Source organism: Coniosporium apollinis, assembly GCF_000281105.1.
Source record: "Coniosporium apollinis CBS 100218 chromosome Unknown supercont1.33, whole genome shotgun sequence".
Classification (NCBI taxonomy): Eukaryota; Fungi; Ascomycota; class Dothideomycetes; genus Coniosporium; species Coniosporium apollinis.
In genome coordinates this window covers 36,948-52,022 of record NW_006913295.1, presented here as the reverse complement: position 1 = coordinate 52,022, position 15,075 = coordinate 36,948, and the positions used below count along the sequence as shown (strand labels likewise).

The 15,075-nt window shown below is 56.0% G+C and overlaps 6 protein-coding genes across 6 annotated transcripts; 4 read left to right on the top strand and 2 right to left on the bottom strand.

The window, feature by feature from the left end:
- Positions 1-838: 838 nt before the first annotated feature.
- Positions 839-4,900, top strand: W97_06501 (uncharacterized protein; the record flags this gene model as incomplete). Its single annotated transcript, XM_007784375.1, has 3 exons — positions 839-4,088; positions 4,148-4,747; positions 4,824-4,900. 3 exons carry the CDS (start codon positions 839-841, stop codon positions 4,898-4,900), a joined length of 3,927 nt encoding a protein of 1,308 aa, XP_007782565.1.
- Positions 4,901-5,672: 772 nt separating this feature from the next.
- W97_06500 (uncharacterized protein) lies at positions 5,673-7,668 on the top strand (the record flags this gene model as incomplete). Its single annotated transcript, XM_007784374.1, has 6 exons — positions 5,673-5,931; positions 6,082-6,364; positions 6,431-7,077; positions 7,129-7,310; positions 7,362-7,423; positions 7,494-7,668. 6 exons carry the CDS (start codon positions 5,673-5,675, stop codon positions 7,666-7,668), a joined length of 1,608 nt encoding a protein of 535 aa, XP_007782564.1.
- Positions 7,669-7,807: 139 nt separating this feature from the next.
- On the bottom strand, positions 7,808-9,065 carry W97_06499 (uncharacterized protein; the record flags this gene model as incomplete). The annotated part of the gene is made up of 2 exons (XM_007784373.1): positions 7,808-8,581; positions 8,646-9,065. 2 exons carry the CDS (start codon positions 9,063-9,065, stop codon positions 7,808-7,810), a joined length of 1,194 nt encoding a protein of 397 aa, XP_007782563.1.
- Positions 9,066-9,560: 495 nt separating this feature from the next.
- On the top strand, positions 9,561-10,568 carry W97_06498 (uncharacterized protein; the record flags this gene model as incomplete). The annotated part of the gene is made up of 4 exons (XM_007784372.1): positions 9,561-9,569; positions 9,628-9,881; positions 9,937-10,018; positions 10,089-10,568. The coding sequence occupies 4 exons, from the start codon at positions 9,561-9,563 to the stop codon at positions 10,566-10,568; spliced, it is 825 nt and encodes a 274-aa protein (XP_007782562.1).
- Positions 10,569-11,165: 597 nt separating this feature from the next.
- Positions 11,166-12,990, bottom strand: W97_06497 (uncharacterized protein; the record flags this gene model as incomplete). Its single annotated transcript, XM_007784371.1, has 4 exons — positions 11,166-11,443; positions 11,503-11,872; positions 11,943-12,759; positions 12,800-12,990. 4 exons carry the CDS (start codon positions 12,988-12,990, stop codon positions 11,166-11,168), a joined length of 1,656 nt encoding a protein of 551 aa, XP_007782561.1.
- Positions 12,991-14,219: 1,229 nt separating this feature from the next.
- Positions 14,220-14,621, top strand: W97_06496 (uncharacterized protein; the record flags this gene model as incomplete). Its single annotated transcript, XM_007784370.1, has 1 exon — positions 14,220-14,621. The coding sequence occupies one exon, from the start codon at positions 14,220-14,222 to the stop codon at positions 14,619-14,621; it is 402 nt and encodes a 133-aa protein (XP_007782560.1).
- Between the last annotated feature and the right edge of the window lie 454 nt (positions 14,622-15,075).

Genomic DNA, 15,075 nt, shown 5'->3' with positions numbered 1-15,075 from the left:
TATGTTCTGCATTTTGCGACGTTCTACGGAAGGAAGCCGATTGCCCTTTTCGGAAGTGCGCCTACTGCGGTCCGTGGTTGTCATGTCGCGGGACACTTAGTGCCTGCTGGCTTAGCCCTTCTGAAGATAAAGGCAAGAGCCCGCGTCAGTATAATCTTGGGTAGTCATTCTCACAGCATTGCCATGCCTTCCAAGAGCAGGCTCTCCAATTCTGGATGACCTGTTCCTGGGCACGGTCTTGATGTCGGAGTGGCGTGACGTGCGTGATGACCGTCTGCATGTAACGGTAACAGCGGTTGGCTTGTTGCAATTCGACACGGCGGGGGTTTGACGCTGTCGGAGGTGTATGGTTCACCAAACTGATATCAAACACATGCAAATAAACACGGCAAAGAAGACCCCAACAGTGGCCTCAGACATCGTGTCTCTACGATATTTGGAAGGGGATTCGAGGTTGATATCGAGTGCCGGGCGGCGACATCGATAAGGCAGCCACTTTCAGGGCTCGGCGGGCTTTCTAACGCCCAGCGCGCCTCAATTGGCGTGTTCCTTGATCGGGGAATGCCCCAAGGGAGCAAAGACCCTGGCGCCCTGGCGCCCTGACGCCGCAATCTGGTGTGTGTGGGAAGCGCACACGACACACAGCAACCGCCGAGGACACCCCCACGGCAACGGCGCTGGCTGCCTGCCCGCATCCGCCTGTGATACTCTGCGCCCTCGATGAACTGTTTCGACTGTGTGGAAACGTCGACGACACCCAATTGCCAGCACCGCATGCAAGCCCACCTGATCTCCACCTGAGCCTTCTCCGCCCCCGCCATTCTCCTCACCGCCAGCCATGACCGACAATGCAACCGCCTTCGACCGCCAGCAAGACGGCTACAAATCCATAAGCAAGCATGCGAACAAATGGCGGGGCAAGCTGTTCGCCAAAGACGAGGCGCTGGCGAAAGAGAAGGAGGCCTCAAAGCTCAAGCTGAAGGTAGAGACCGACCAAGACGTATCCGACTTCCTCAAGCCGTCCACCGAAAAACACAAGGTCCTACCACCCAAGCCTCCTCGAATTGATGCGGCGGCAGCTTCGCGATGGCCAGGTGCCGCCGATGTGCTCAAGCTCGCGGGTACGCAGCAGATACTACCAAGCGCAATGGGTGGGAAAAGTGGGAAGAGAGGGCACCTGGTGGTCACGTTCGCCAGAACACCGCCCGAGATCATAGGTTTGGGCGGCGATGAATCGGAAGAGCCTGCGATTGAGGTGTCCAAGCGAAGATCAGGGGTTCACAGAAAGCCCGTCGATCAACACTTGCAAGAGGGACACGGCAGCGCCGTAAGCCTGGGCTCGCAGCAACCCCCATTGAACGGCATGCCGCAGAGTGGATTCAACGAGCCTCAGCCCACTGTCGCACGTGACCGTCGTCCAGCTGCATTCCCTAGGCAGCCGACAGCGTTCCCACAGCCGCTGCGAAACTCTAGCGCCGATGACAACGGAGCGTCCCCGACTGCTCTAGATAACCGGGAGCCTGACTTCATTCCACCGCCCGTGAAACGAGCGCCAACCTCGTTTCACGGCGAAGACGACGGAGTCTCAAGGCCCAGTATAGATACAGAGGATCATCGCTCGCCGGTTGATACACAACCTCCAGAGCTACCGCAAAGGCCGTCAGCAGCACCGGAGCCGCCTCCTCCGTTGCCTCCGAAGCTACCTCTCCGTCTGCCAGAAATGGAGCTGGCGGCAGGTGGTTCTCCAATTGACTTTCTCGGAAATGATTTTCTCAAATCGGACCCAACAGACCCTAGCTCCTTTCCGGCAAAGGTGCTCCACCAGATGCGGGCTGATGAGGGTAATGCACTCCACGAAGCGGCACGAACGGCAGCATATGTCAACTTGGCTGAATCGCCAAGACCCTCCACTTCGAATAGCTCAAGTTCGTTTGCGATGGCACCTTCGTCATCTCAGCCGTCTACGTTGAACAGACCATCGTTTGATGCGCCAAGCCCGCACAGGAAACCTCTGCCATCTGCTCCCTCCCACAACAACCAATACCTCGATCTGTCCTACGAGCCACGTCCGTCGATTGGGCATACTGAACCGATTCCAATCCGCTCATGGGGACAGAGGTCACCACAACAGCCGTCACCTTCACCGCAAGACCGCTCCGCCGACCGGACTCCGTCATCTTATACGGGCTCACTGCAGTCTAAACCATCGCCACTTCCCCAGTCTCTTACAGCGGCACGGCCGCCTCCTCCTGGCGCACCGCAACCGCCCCCCCATTCTTCTCCGCTGCCGCCTCCGTCGCCTCAACTACCGCTCGCTTCTCCGGGTTACTTTGGGTACCTTCCTCCTTCACCATTCGGCGAAAAGCCGGCAAGACTACCAGGTTTCGCTCAGGAACAGGGCACTGGTCTACATGCTGCGACGCCGTCGGTATCCTCATCAATTGCTCGGAACGCCAACGACGAGGCTTTTGACGACTTTTCCGAACGCGTCACGCATATGAAGGGCATCTTCCGTCTAACAGCCGAGATTGAACGGCCGTTGTTCGAGCAAACTCCTATGCAGTGGCTAAGAGCAAGTATCTGGTGGTTTCTCAGAGGCCGTGCAGGGATGGAGATCCTCATCCGCAACCGACCACGAGGCCAAGACGGCAGACCCGTGTCAAGCTCACGTGAGCAGCTGCTGGCTCAGCCACATGTGGATCTGGCGAAGAACTGGTGGATCGTGACGGAGCTGTTGCCCATGCATCCTTCTACAGCCAACTACGCTGGTGTACCGATCGCATCGCAAGCATCAGCTGCCAGAAACAACGGAGATAATGCCTTGACAGCAGTTTTTGAAGCACGCGATATCATCCTCGCAAACCTCAAGGCTCTCCTCGCGTCCATGTCTCGAAACCAGGTCATGCCACCTTATCAATCACTGATTCAAGGCCAAGACCAATCCATTTGGATCAAGTACCCAAGTTTTGCGCCCGACGTGCAAGCTATTCTCTCCGGCAATGCAACAAAGTCATTGACCGTTGGCTCGACTACACGAAACATCAACCCTGTAGCGTGCATGCCTCTAGCCGACACGAAGACCGACTTCTGCTACGGCAGGCTGTTCGTCCAGGCATCAATCGCAACAGAAGATCAAGACTCGGATCGTGTTTCGCTGCCTTGTGTTCTCTCTATTCTTCGCGGTCGCAACGACTGGACGCTGAAAGTGTCAATTTGCAGTCAAACCACGCTTGTGAACGTCTTAGTACAAGGTAGTAGAGAGGCTGGACCGACGTGGGACGATGTGCAGTGGAAGACAAAGACAAGAGGCATGTACGTGCGCCTACCGCGCGGCTTCACCCTCAGCGTGGATTTCTCGGAGAAGGATTTCCGGCAACTACAGGGAATTGAGGAATACACGCGCAAAGTCGAGGCGTCTCTCCTGCCGCTTGGTGATGAGAAAGTTGTGCACGAAGTGACGTTGCGGGACTTCCAGTACTCAGATTCGTCCAACCCGCAGGCACTTCCGGCCGAACGTATACCGAGATGCCACGTCCGTATCTTCGAGAAGAGTGAGATGCTCACTGAAGGCACTGGTCAGCGGCGGATGCATCGCGGGTATCGCTTCCACGTCGTTACGAGCCCGAAGCTCAAGACCCTCAGCTACATCACCCATGAGCTGGGGAGAGATCAGAGACCAATTGGGTTCGAGTTTAGATCTAGTCCAAGCAGCGACGGCGCCAGCGCACCGGCCATGGTCTTGCGTTTTAAAGAGGAGACACGGCAGTGCAACGTCTTTCTCACGTTCAACAACCCCAACGAGCGAAATCAATTGTATGCAGTGCTGAATGGAATGAACCTTACCCCGGATGAAACGGTCTTTGCGCAGGTGCCGCTCAAGAGCCTTTCCATTGAGCCGGCGGACCAAGCGGAGGGCTTCAACCAGTCCGGCCACGATGCACTGAGAACGTTTACATGGCAAGATCTCAAGGTCATCAATCATGATGCGGACGATACGAGCGGCGACTTTGCGAGGACAGTGCTGAGCGAGCAGCTCCGGATAGTGGCTCACCACTCAGCAGGGTCACTAACCGATCGCCTGAACCTCAGTAAGTCCCTCAGTGCGCTACACTCACCCAAGCCAGCCTCCTGACAAGTCTCCTCGCAGGCCCCGGCGAACTCCAGCTCCGCCTCCCTACCAGCGGCAACCCCGAGCTCAGCATCCTACGAGCTCCTCAAGCCGATCTCACCATGTCAGTTGACCACCAGCGCGTCGAAAAGTCAATACCCGACACCCTTGCCGCCCTCCTAACCACCATTCTCACGGGCCCCACAATCCGCACCTTCACCTTCCACGACCCACGCGACCTCCACGCCTTCCAAACCGCCATCACAGGCTTCGACGTCAAGTACGACGGCGTCGCAGCCTCCTACGCCATCGCGCGCCGGCGCATGGTCGTCCCCATCTACAAGAAATGGGAAGCGACGGCAGTGCGCGTGCAGATCGTGAAGCAGGATTCCGTCACGCAGTTGCTGGCGTTCATGGAGGGCTTTGCGCAGGCGGACGCGATGGGGTTTCAGCTGCGGCCGATGGATGTGTTTGAGAAGGGGGAGGGGCGGGGGAGATGGTGGGTCAGGCTTGTGGATGCCAAGTTTGCGCTGCCGAATCCGAAGGAGAGGAGGAGGGAGGATGGGTACGTGTGTTTGGATCAGGTGGTTTATCCGGGGGAGCACGATGATGTTACTGTGGGGTTTGAGAGTGAGGCTGGTAGGTCGATGTGCTTCCTTGCTCTTTTGTAAAGCTCATTCGTGCTGGCAAAGTCGCTAACATCTACGGCTGCTAGAACGAGATCGGTTCGCGGAGGCGCTGCCGGCAGCGACGCAGACCGTGCGGGCGGTCACTTTCAAGCGCAAAATCTGAAGCGTCGCCCATAAAGGACGACCTCAGAGCTTCGTTGGCTCTAACGCTGCCAGCGTCCCATCAAGGAGGGAACTTGCACTTGGGCAATGCAGCGGCAGCAACGTCCTACTGCTAACTCTGAATTCTTGCATTATGGACATGAACAACATCACTGGCATATCGTGCAAGGGGGGTTTCTCCTTGGGCGCAAGATTAGGTCAGTCTCGCGTGCATTTGTGGGTGTCAATGTCAGGTTTGTGTCTACGGGATATCCTCTCAGGTTTGTTCTGCATTTCGACTCATTGAGCATAAGCACGGAGTGGGAAGCGGAATCAATAGTCAGCAGCAGTCAGTTGCTTCTGCTCCCTTAACTGTTCTGTCTGTCGTTCCATCTCTTTGATCGCTGGGCGACCAGGATGAGCCCGCTTGTCAAACATGCGATCTATGCAGCTAGTGCAGTAGCGGCACCAACGTGGCCAGGCACGAGCCGGACCCCTCTTTGAGCTCTTCAGGGTCCCCCCTCCACACTCGTCCCTTTTCTTGATCCTCTTCTGCTTGGAAACACCCAATTGTCAAACAAAGCCGTCCTGCGCTGGACTTCACTCCGAGTCTTCTCAAGCCCATCCTCATGAACAAATATCTGCACTGCATGATGCTCAATCCGTAAAGACCCCACCTGCTCGTCACTCTCGCACCCTTATCTCCTTCACCTTCCGAAGCTGTCCCTGCATCCTCTGCAGCTGCTGTGCAACGCCCATCTCGGCACACGTACCACAAACCAGCTCGGAATAAAATGCCTCTCTCCCCACCCTCCCCCACCGACCTCTTCCGCCATCTCCGGTCCTCACCTACAAGCACGCTGCTCGCATACACAGCGCTGCTGGTCGTCGCCTACACAATCAGCCTGGCAATATACCGCCTGTACTTCCACCCACTATCCCGCTTTCCCGGCCCCAAGCTCGCGGCCGTGACGTGGTGGTACGAGTTCTACTACGATGCGGTAAAGCCGGGGCTGTATTGGCGGGAGGTGGAGCGGATGCATCGGGAGTATGGTATGCATTTTCACCTTGTTCTTCTGTCGGCGCCCCCTACCATCACCACCTTCCCCATCGCTATTACCACCGTCACTTCATAGCATCACTGTTGCGCGACACGTGCGCCCCGCCACTCTCACCCCCGCTAACTCCCCCTCCCTTCCCCAGGTCCTGTAATCCGCATCTCCCCCCACGAGCTCCACCTCAACTCCCCGCACCTCTGGGACACAATCTACGCGCCCAAGAACGACAAGTGGGGCTGGGGCATCGCGGCGATAGGCCTGCCCGACTCAGCCGTTGGAACCGTCAGCCACGAGCTACACCGCAAGCGGCGCGCGGCGCTGTCGCCGTTCCTGAGCCGCCGCGCCGTCGAGAAGTTCGGCCATGTGATTTACGGGAACTTTGAGGAGTTTGTTGAGAGACTCAGGGCGGCTAGGGATACGAGGGTGAGGTTCGAGGAACGGCCTGCTGGGGAGAGCACTGAGGAGGAGGAGGAGGGAGACGAGGAGACCACCAGAGGCGTCGTAGAGATGGGCCGCCTCTGGCACTGTCTCGCCGTAGACGTCGTGACCGAATACGCCTTCGCGCGCAGTTACGGCCTCGTGCGGAACCGCGGAGCCGGACGGCAGTGGCACGGCATGCTGCAGAAAGTAATGCAGAACGGGCACACGATCAAGCACTTTCCGATCTTCCTGCGCGTCCGCGATATCCTTACCGCGCTGCCTTTGGCGTGGGTCGAGAAAATGGCGGGCGAGGGCATGGCGATGGCGGTGCGCCTGCAACATAATATGCGCGCGCAGATCGAGGCTATTAAGGCGGGACGCGAGGAGCTGGATGATGCGCTGAGGTATAAGTCCCATCCGACTATTTTTCATGAGTTGCTGCAGAGCAAGAGTATCCCCGAGGCGGAGAAGAGGACGGAGCGCATCTGGCAGGATGGGCAGAGTGTCGTTGTTGGGGGGAGCGAGACTGTGGCGAAGGTGCTCACGCATATCACGTTCCATCTGCTGGCGAAGCCGGATGTGTTGGCGAAGCTGAGAAGGGAGCTTGAGCAGGGCGGGTTCATGACGCAGGAGATGAAAGAGAGGGCCGAGAAGCCCAGGTGGCAGGATCTGGAAAGGTGTCGCTACCTCGCGGCTGTGGTCATGGAGGGACTCCGCGTCAGTATGCCGGCTGTGCAGCGCATGAACCGCGTCTTGCCGCACACCGAGAGAGTCTTCACGGTTCCGGACCATACGCGGAGAGATGCTGATGGCCGGCCCGTGACGAGGGAGTATAGGATCCCGCCTGGCACTCCAGTCAGCATGTCTCCCCAGTTTCTGCACTTCGACGGCATGATCTTCCCGGAGCCGTATGCGTTTAGGCCGGAGAGGTGGTTGGAAGATGGTGCCAGCGGCGTGGGAGGCGGTGATCCGGTAACTGCGATGACTACGGGGGACAAGGGCAAGAGGAGCCTTGCGAAGTACATCGCTTCCTTCGGGTACGGGACGCGGATATGCGTTGGCATGAAGTGAGTAATCTTTCTTGCACCTTGTATATTGAAGTGGAAAACAGAGCGTATTACTGACTAGGAGAATCAGTCTTGCCTACGCTGAGCTCCACACGCTGGTAGCGCTGCTCTTCGGGCCCAACACCGATCATGGGCTCCAGCTCGAACTACACAAGACGGGCATAGAGGACGTGGAGTTTGTGCACGATTTCATCGTCGGCACGCCGAGGCTGGGGACAAAGGGGTGTAGAGTCATCGTGCGATGAGAGATGAATAAACAGATCGTGCAGCAGATCGACCACTCAAGAAGGCCAAGGTGCACTCGAAGCGAACAAAACCACTCCAGTATCAGAGTCTTCCAAACAGAGGGTGATTTGAGCATGGAGATACGAGCATGCCATATACCTAGATGGAGGGCGGCAGCCCCTCAAGCTCCTCACCATATCTAATCCCACCAATCCTGCGCGCCTCATCAAGATATCCCAGAACTCGCAGACTTTCTTCCTTCCCAATGACGACACCCTCACCACTCCCTTCCGTCTGCCTCTCGCGTACTTTCGCCGCAATAACATCCGCCTGGTACCAGATCCCCCAGCCGCGCTCCACCGGCTTCCTAATCACCTCCTCCCGCTCCATGCCCTCCTCATCCACAAACTCTCTGCCATACCACTGCACATGGAGCTCCTGCGGCCGGATCGGCGGGAACGGTATCGAGACCTGCGCGTCCGTGGCCTGGATAAGCACGGCGGGAGCGGGCCTGGGCGCTTGCAGGCGGCGATAGAAGGGCGGCTTGTTGGACCCTGGGAGCGTCATGCTGGTCGTGACGATGCCGATTGCGGTCTGTCTGTCGGATGGGCCTTCGATCCGCGAGAGAACCACGGTGTTGATGTCGTCGATGTCGTGCGCGACGTCGGGAACTGGCATCGTGTTGGCGTAGACGACTTGGGTCGTGGATCCTGGAGTGCGAGGGGAGTTTAGAGCGATGTCTGCCCAGGTGAGCGCGTAGACGCCTTGGTCGAGCAGCGCGCCTGCGCCGGCTTGCTTTTCGAGGAAGCGCGATGAGACGGAGAGCTCGGGCGACACGATGGGGAAGGAAAAGTCGGCGTAGACGCGTTTGACGGGGCCGATTTTCGGCAGCAGTTCTTCTTGCAGGTACTTCGTCGCTGGCAGGTAGTGTGTCTGATAAGGGGTCCTTGTTAGCATTGCTGACGCCCGTATGTAGTGGATTATGACCCAAACATACCCACATAGCCTCCATCAGCACAACATCCTGGTGTACCGCAAGTTTAACCAAGCTTTCATACTGTGCGCGAGTCATGGTGGCCGGTTTCTCGACGAGTACGTTACGTTTGTGCTCGAGCGCTTTACGAACATGCTTGTAGTGAAGTGGGTGGGGGGTAGAGATATAAACGACGTCGAAATCTCCCGTTTCGAGCATCTCCTCCCATAAATGGAATAGCTTTATGCCTTCTGCTCCTTCAATTTTGTGCTCCTTCAGCCAATTGGTAGCACGTTCTTGGCCGCTTGTCGTAGAGGCCGCGACCAGTTTGTGCACGATGGATTCGGACTCATCCCGGGGTAGTAGGATGTCTGGGAGGAAAACGGCGGCGATGTTGGAGAGACTGAGGGCTGCCCAGCGGCAGGTAAATCTTTCGGTGGACATTGTGGTTTTGCAACGCTACGTCTGGGGAGCCTCGATGCTTCGGCGACCAAGCAGAATCCTTTGTGGCTGCTGCCATGGTTTTCGGTGTTGCTTCGTATATAAGAGCGTCCCGAAATTTCCTGTTCCTGCATGATGGTTTGGGTACGGCGGAAAGCCCCGCGGCGGGGCAGCCGGCGACTTCGAAACCGTTTGTCCCTGGGACTTTTCATGGAGCATGGAGCGACTGGAGGCATGACGTGAGTTGCAGCTGGCAATAGAATTGTCTGCCGACTTGAGGCGCACGCTGCCGCATGCCTGATCCCAGATCCAGAACGGGGTTCTGCTGCGCTCCCCCGTCTGCGAGTCGTGAAGGGCAAAAATGTTCCACGTAATATACAGGGCTTTTGCATTATTTGATCAGCTTATTAGCAGCACCGTGCTAATAGTCATCCTGTACTAAAGCACGGCAGGATTTCTGAAACTCTTTCTCCATAACAAGCTTTTTGCATCGTAGCAATGGACTCGGTAGGCTCCTGACACAGAATCCGAAGAATCTCGAATTGCAGCTGAGCGATCTCCATAGTTTTCTCTGAAAAGCAAAACCGCTGTGCTCACAGGAGCAGCACGAGGGCTAGGCCTTGCCTTCGCCCAAGTTCTCGCGGAGGCGGGAGCAAACATCGCGGTGCTCGACGTCATCCAGCCGGACGCGGCGCTCCAGCAGCTCGAAGAGAAGCACCATGTCCGAGTCAGATACCACAAGACCGACGTCACATCGCGTGATGAAGTGATGGATGCCATTGCGAAGATTGAGGAGGAACTCGGAGAAATCCACATCAAGTAACTTCTGAACCCACCCAATGGGCTTCTATACAAGAATTTAATCGACGGTTAGCGTCAACGCCGCCGGCGTCGTAACGGATGAACCGTTTCTCACAACGTCCGATCGAAACCTCGAGCGGACCTTTGCTGTCAATGTGAGACAATCTCGCCTCGGAAACATGTGAAGCGCGTCGATCTCGACTGACTCGCTTATCTCCCTTGCAGTTCACCGGCTCCTTCCTCGTGGCCCAAGCCTGCGCAAACTCCATGGTGCGTCGCTGGGAGCGGAACGGCAAGCGCTCGCAACCAGACGAGGGCACATCTAACGGCTGCATCGTTTTCATCACCAGCATCGCAACGCACATCGCAAGCTGCGCACAGCAGATCTCCTGCTACACGGCGTCCAAAGCTGCCGTGCGCGGGCTGGTCAAGCCGCTGGCGATGGAGCTATCAAAGTACGGCATCCGCGTCAATAGCCTGTCGCCCGGCTATATGATGACGGATATGATGCGGGGATTGCAGACCCAGCAGCCACAGCTCGTCGCGCAGTTTGAGAAGGAGACCCTGTTTGGCAGGATTGGGTTTCCGCATGAGCTGCAGGGTGCTCTGCTGTTCTTGTGCAGTCAAGCGAGTGGCTGGTATACGGGTCAGGATCTTCTTGTGGACGGCGGTGCAAGTTTGTGGAAACATCCGGCGCCTTTGTAAATTGTAAGGATGACGAGAAACGGCTCTGTTTCAACGCTTTTATGATGCAATTGTTCCGTATCACTGAACGTTGCGCCTCCATTGTACACTTGGAGAGCAGTGGAGGTCAAGGAAAGCGGGGTGGAGGGACGGTGTCGGATGCAGGTCCGACGGTGTTCTGGCCACCCTACGTTGGAACAAGCTCCAGCGATCACCTTAGCATGCTTGACGCTTATCTCCTTTCCCGCTAGCTACATGCAAGTCGCTCGATAGTGCCGGGGACTAGGGGTCAGCGGCCGTTGAGCTGGAATTTTTTCCGCTCCATTAGAGGATATCATGTAGGCATCCAGATTTCCATGGCGGGTGTATTTTAGAATCACCAATCAAATCATAGTCGGATTCAAGCAGCAAGCCACAGCAAACCTCAACTGTTTCCGTGTTGCGGGACACAGCGAGTAGTGTGCGTACCAACCAATTCCCTGAACAACCGATCATCATGTCCCCGTTTCGCAGCGGGGAAAGAAGTACGTACAAAGAGTAGCCTAAAGTTGCCACGGCGACGCTATAACACTGACTCTGTCAAACTTGCATCTCTGCAAAGGGATCACTAACCGGATTTTACACAAACTTAGCGTCACTGTGCTCACCGTTCGGCATGGGGGTTTTCTCCACGACAGAACCTCGCCTAAGATCCACTTCCGAAACTTTCTCATCAACCTCATCCAGCAGGTTGCGCTCAGCGAGGGCAACGTTACCCCACGCCTCATGAAGGCGGCGCTGGTACTCCCTGTAATTGGCTGCCACCAACGGAGAGTCGGCAGCGAAGAGCAGGTTGACCTCCTCAAGCGTGCGACCGGCGACTTCGGGGTACAAGAACCAGACTATAGGCATAGCAACTATCATTCCTCTGTTAGCAGACAGCATAGCGCGAGCATGGCGGTTTGTGTAAACATACTGATGTTCATGCAGCCGAAGAAGATAAATGTTTTCCAACCAAGATCATCCAACATGATAGGGATGACGAAGGTGGTGGCGCCGCAGCCAATAGCCCAGCCGAGAATGGTGAAGGCGTAACCTTTGGCGCGGATCTCTTGCGGCCAGATCTCCGTCGAGTAAATCCAGCAGGGGACGATGTTGAACATAGTGAAGAACCAGAGGAAGACAAAGACCATGACAGCGGCAGCGATACCGAAGTCCCTGGAGCGGTCGCCCGTTGACGTCTCGCTAACGCGGATGAAGGCAGCGAGCATGAAGAGAGAGATGCCTTGGATGACGAATGAGGCCATCAGGCTCTTAATTCTTCCCATACGGTCAATTACGAGGGCCTATAGATAATCAGCGTGATCAGGATAAGTGACGAGAGGGTGATCTAAGAGGGATACTTAGACTACTTACGGCAGCCGCGGTACCAAAAATACCAAACGTGTTCACAAGACCAGCCATCCAAGCGGACTTGTAGTCATCGAAGCCTGCCAGATGGAAGAGCGCGTCGGCCCAAGTGGCAACGGCCAGGATACCCGTCCACTGCTGAATCAACTGCAAGGAAAAGCCCATCCAGGCGCGGCGGCCAAGGTGCAGGGCGCCAGAATAACGGCCGGTCGCGATGTTCCACAACCTGTTCCGCTTGTGGTGGGACGATTCCACGACAGCCTCAAGCTGCTCCATTTCTGCAACCAGCTTGGGATCGTCATGCTGGAGGTCTCCACGAACCTTGGCCAGGATTTCCAAGGCGATATCCCTGTGGCCGTTGGCGACTAACCAGCGCGGAGACTCAGGGAGGAAAAACACGGTGAACAAGACGATGGCCATGGGGATAGCCATGAAACCGAGCGGAAACCGCCACTCGAAGGTGTAGCCAGAGTCTTGGACTCCAAAGTTCAGCCAGTAGGCGATGACGATGCCAACGAAGTTGGCCGTAAAGACGAGCGCGAAGCTCGCGCCCCGGTTGTGTGCTTGCGACAGCTCCGAGGTCCATGGAGGCACGATCGCGTTGTTGAATCCAATGCCGATACCAGCGATGACTCTGGCGCAAATGAACATGTCGGAGTTCACCGCGCCAGCCATGAGTGCTGCGCCGAGGATGCAGAAGCACGCCCCAATCATGACGCCCATCTTGCGGCCGAGCTTGTCACCTATCTTGCCGCCGAAAAAGCAGCCAAACATGGCTCCGAAGTAGTAGGCGGCTACCAATCCTCTGCGAACAATTGTTAACCTCTGAGGAGTTTGCTGGAGGAGTTTTTTGACGAGCTTACCCTTGCTTGGTGGTGTCGTGAACATCTCCATTCGCACCGATTTTCATTGTATCAATAAATCCGGGTCTGTTTGAGACTGAACCCATAACCCCTTGGTTGTACCCCTCGAAAATCAATGCCGTTGCATTGAACAGGTTGAGTATAACGAGCAGTGCATGGCCGGGAAGGTGGCGCCATACTTCGATACCCATCGTGAAAGCTGTCGGAGACAATAAACAGCAAAATGCAGAGGTATGTGAGGAAGGAAAAGGTTATGACGAAACGGAAGATCTGGAGCAGCCATCGTGGGAATGCGGAGAGACATGATTTTATGTATTGACAGCTTAGAGGACAGACCCGTTGCCTAGGTAGAATAAAACATACCCTAGGAAATGCAGAAATTCGCGACTCGGAGGCGGGGAAGCGCAGCAAAACTCCGTTCATGGCGCTTGGATCGGGTTGCCGAAGCAAGCCCCTAAAGTCGTAAAATGCGTCCCCCAGATGCCAGCTTTGAAATCATGGGAACTACCGCCAACGACGCCGAGTCAGAGGCTCCTGTTTCCAGCGTACGTAGCAAATCGGATGTCAGCGTATGCAAACAGCCGGGCGAAAGCAACGGGAAACTCCCTGTCAACTTCCAAAGACCTATCTAATGGAGCCTCATATCGTGTTGCGGGGAGACCCAGTAACAACTAGGTAATGGCCATCTGATGCTGGAATGCACAAAGGTAGAATTGCATGGGTCGAACCAGTAATCTTGCGAAGGCGCGCACCTACGACCCGCATTCGTGATGCGAGCGGTTATCAACCCCTTCCCTACTGACAACACTTCTGCTCTGCGCTAGCTATGGTAGCATAAGCTCAGCAAAAGCGACACAGAGGCAGGCAGGGAATACAGTATTGTATACCTAGTATAAATTTAGGTGAAGTTCCTGGCTGAATGTCGGACAATTTTGCGGTGTAAGTGTAACACGTGATGATTGGGCAACAACGAAGCTATTGTGGACGTCTCGTCTAACCTGCAGTTGTACGAAACTTCAGACACAGCTGTGCTCACTGGAACTGCCCTGTATTCGTTCTACATCACTATACAAGCGAAAGGGAGAGCACGAGTCCTCGTATCCTCCGCAGGAGCCAAGGACTCCTCGAGCGAGATGGCGGCTGAGCGTCAAGAGACGTATCCTAGGGATGATGCTTTACGTACATTGTATTGCAAGAATGATTGCTTTTTTCGTGCTGGATCCAAAAGGCCCATATGTCGGAGCACGTTCATTCGCCTTGCGGCCTCGACAAGTGTGACGCATGCAACTGTCGCTTCACCAACGCTTCCCACTCCGCGCATTGCTTCCACTGCATTGCTTGCTCCATCGCCGTGTGGCGGACGTGTCGCCGCTGCGTTTTCTCCCCTAACCCGGAGATCTACTGGCGCCCGCCGTTTGACATGATAGGCCGGTTCAGTATAAGACCCGAGGCCGTCCTTTGGGACGCATCTCACGAGCCAGAGCACCCATCGCCATCGACCGGTGTGCGTGAAGCCCAGGAGAATGATATAAAGCACGAGTCTGAGGAGACGGCGGGCCGCAGGTCGTTACCAATCCGACCTCTGCAGCCAGGGTGCTCTCACGGAGAACCAGCGGGCACTGTCAACTCGGAGAATGGCGACGAGGACGACATCGAGATGCTTGGTTCTCCAGTTTCCGTTGACGTCTACCCTGACGACTTAGAGCCGCCGACCCAGGAGGAGCTCGAAGAGGCTGCCAAGGCGGTGTTTGAGAAAATATGGGATGGCAATCTGGAGAACGTCCCAGCCACCGCTAATTACAAACCTGCCACAGCATCATGAAGCAAACATCTTTGAGCGATGATGCGGAATCACCTCTGGGAGAGCTTTTTCTTGAACTTATACGCAGACGTTCTCCCTGGCACGTGCGAGTGTTGTTGCCGACTGTCTTACGATGCTCACGCAAAGTTAGTATCCGTATCAGAAAGATGCTTACGAAAGCCTTTTGTGTTCCAAGTACTGATACAGTCCTCCATGCTCGTGCAGCTATCTTCCTCCAGATCAAAGGCAAGGAAACCTTCTGGACCCTCGGCGTGGTCGATACCAATCCCCTCAGGCCGGTCAGCTTCCCCGGGCCGAGCTCGAAGCTTAAGCGCATAATCAACGGATTCTTGGAGGGACCGCATTGTCAGAGGCTGGGTCGCTTAGTCGGTCGATCTGTCTGGCGGCCTTTTGCGCACAGCACTGTTTGCTTGACGGTGTGGGACGATATGTGTCGATGCAAAGGCCGGGAACC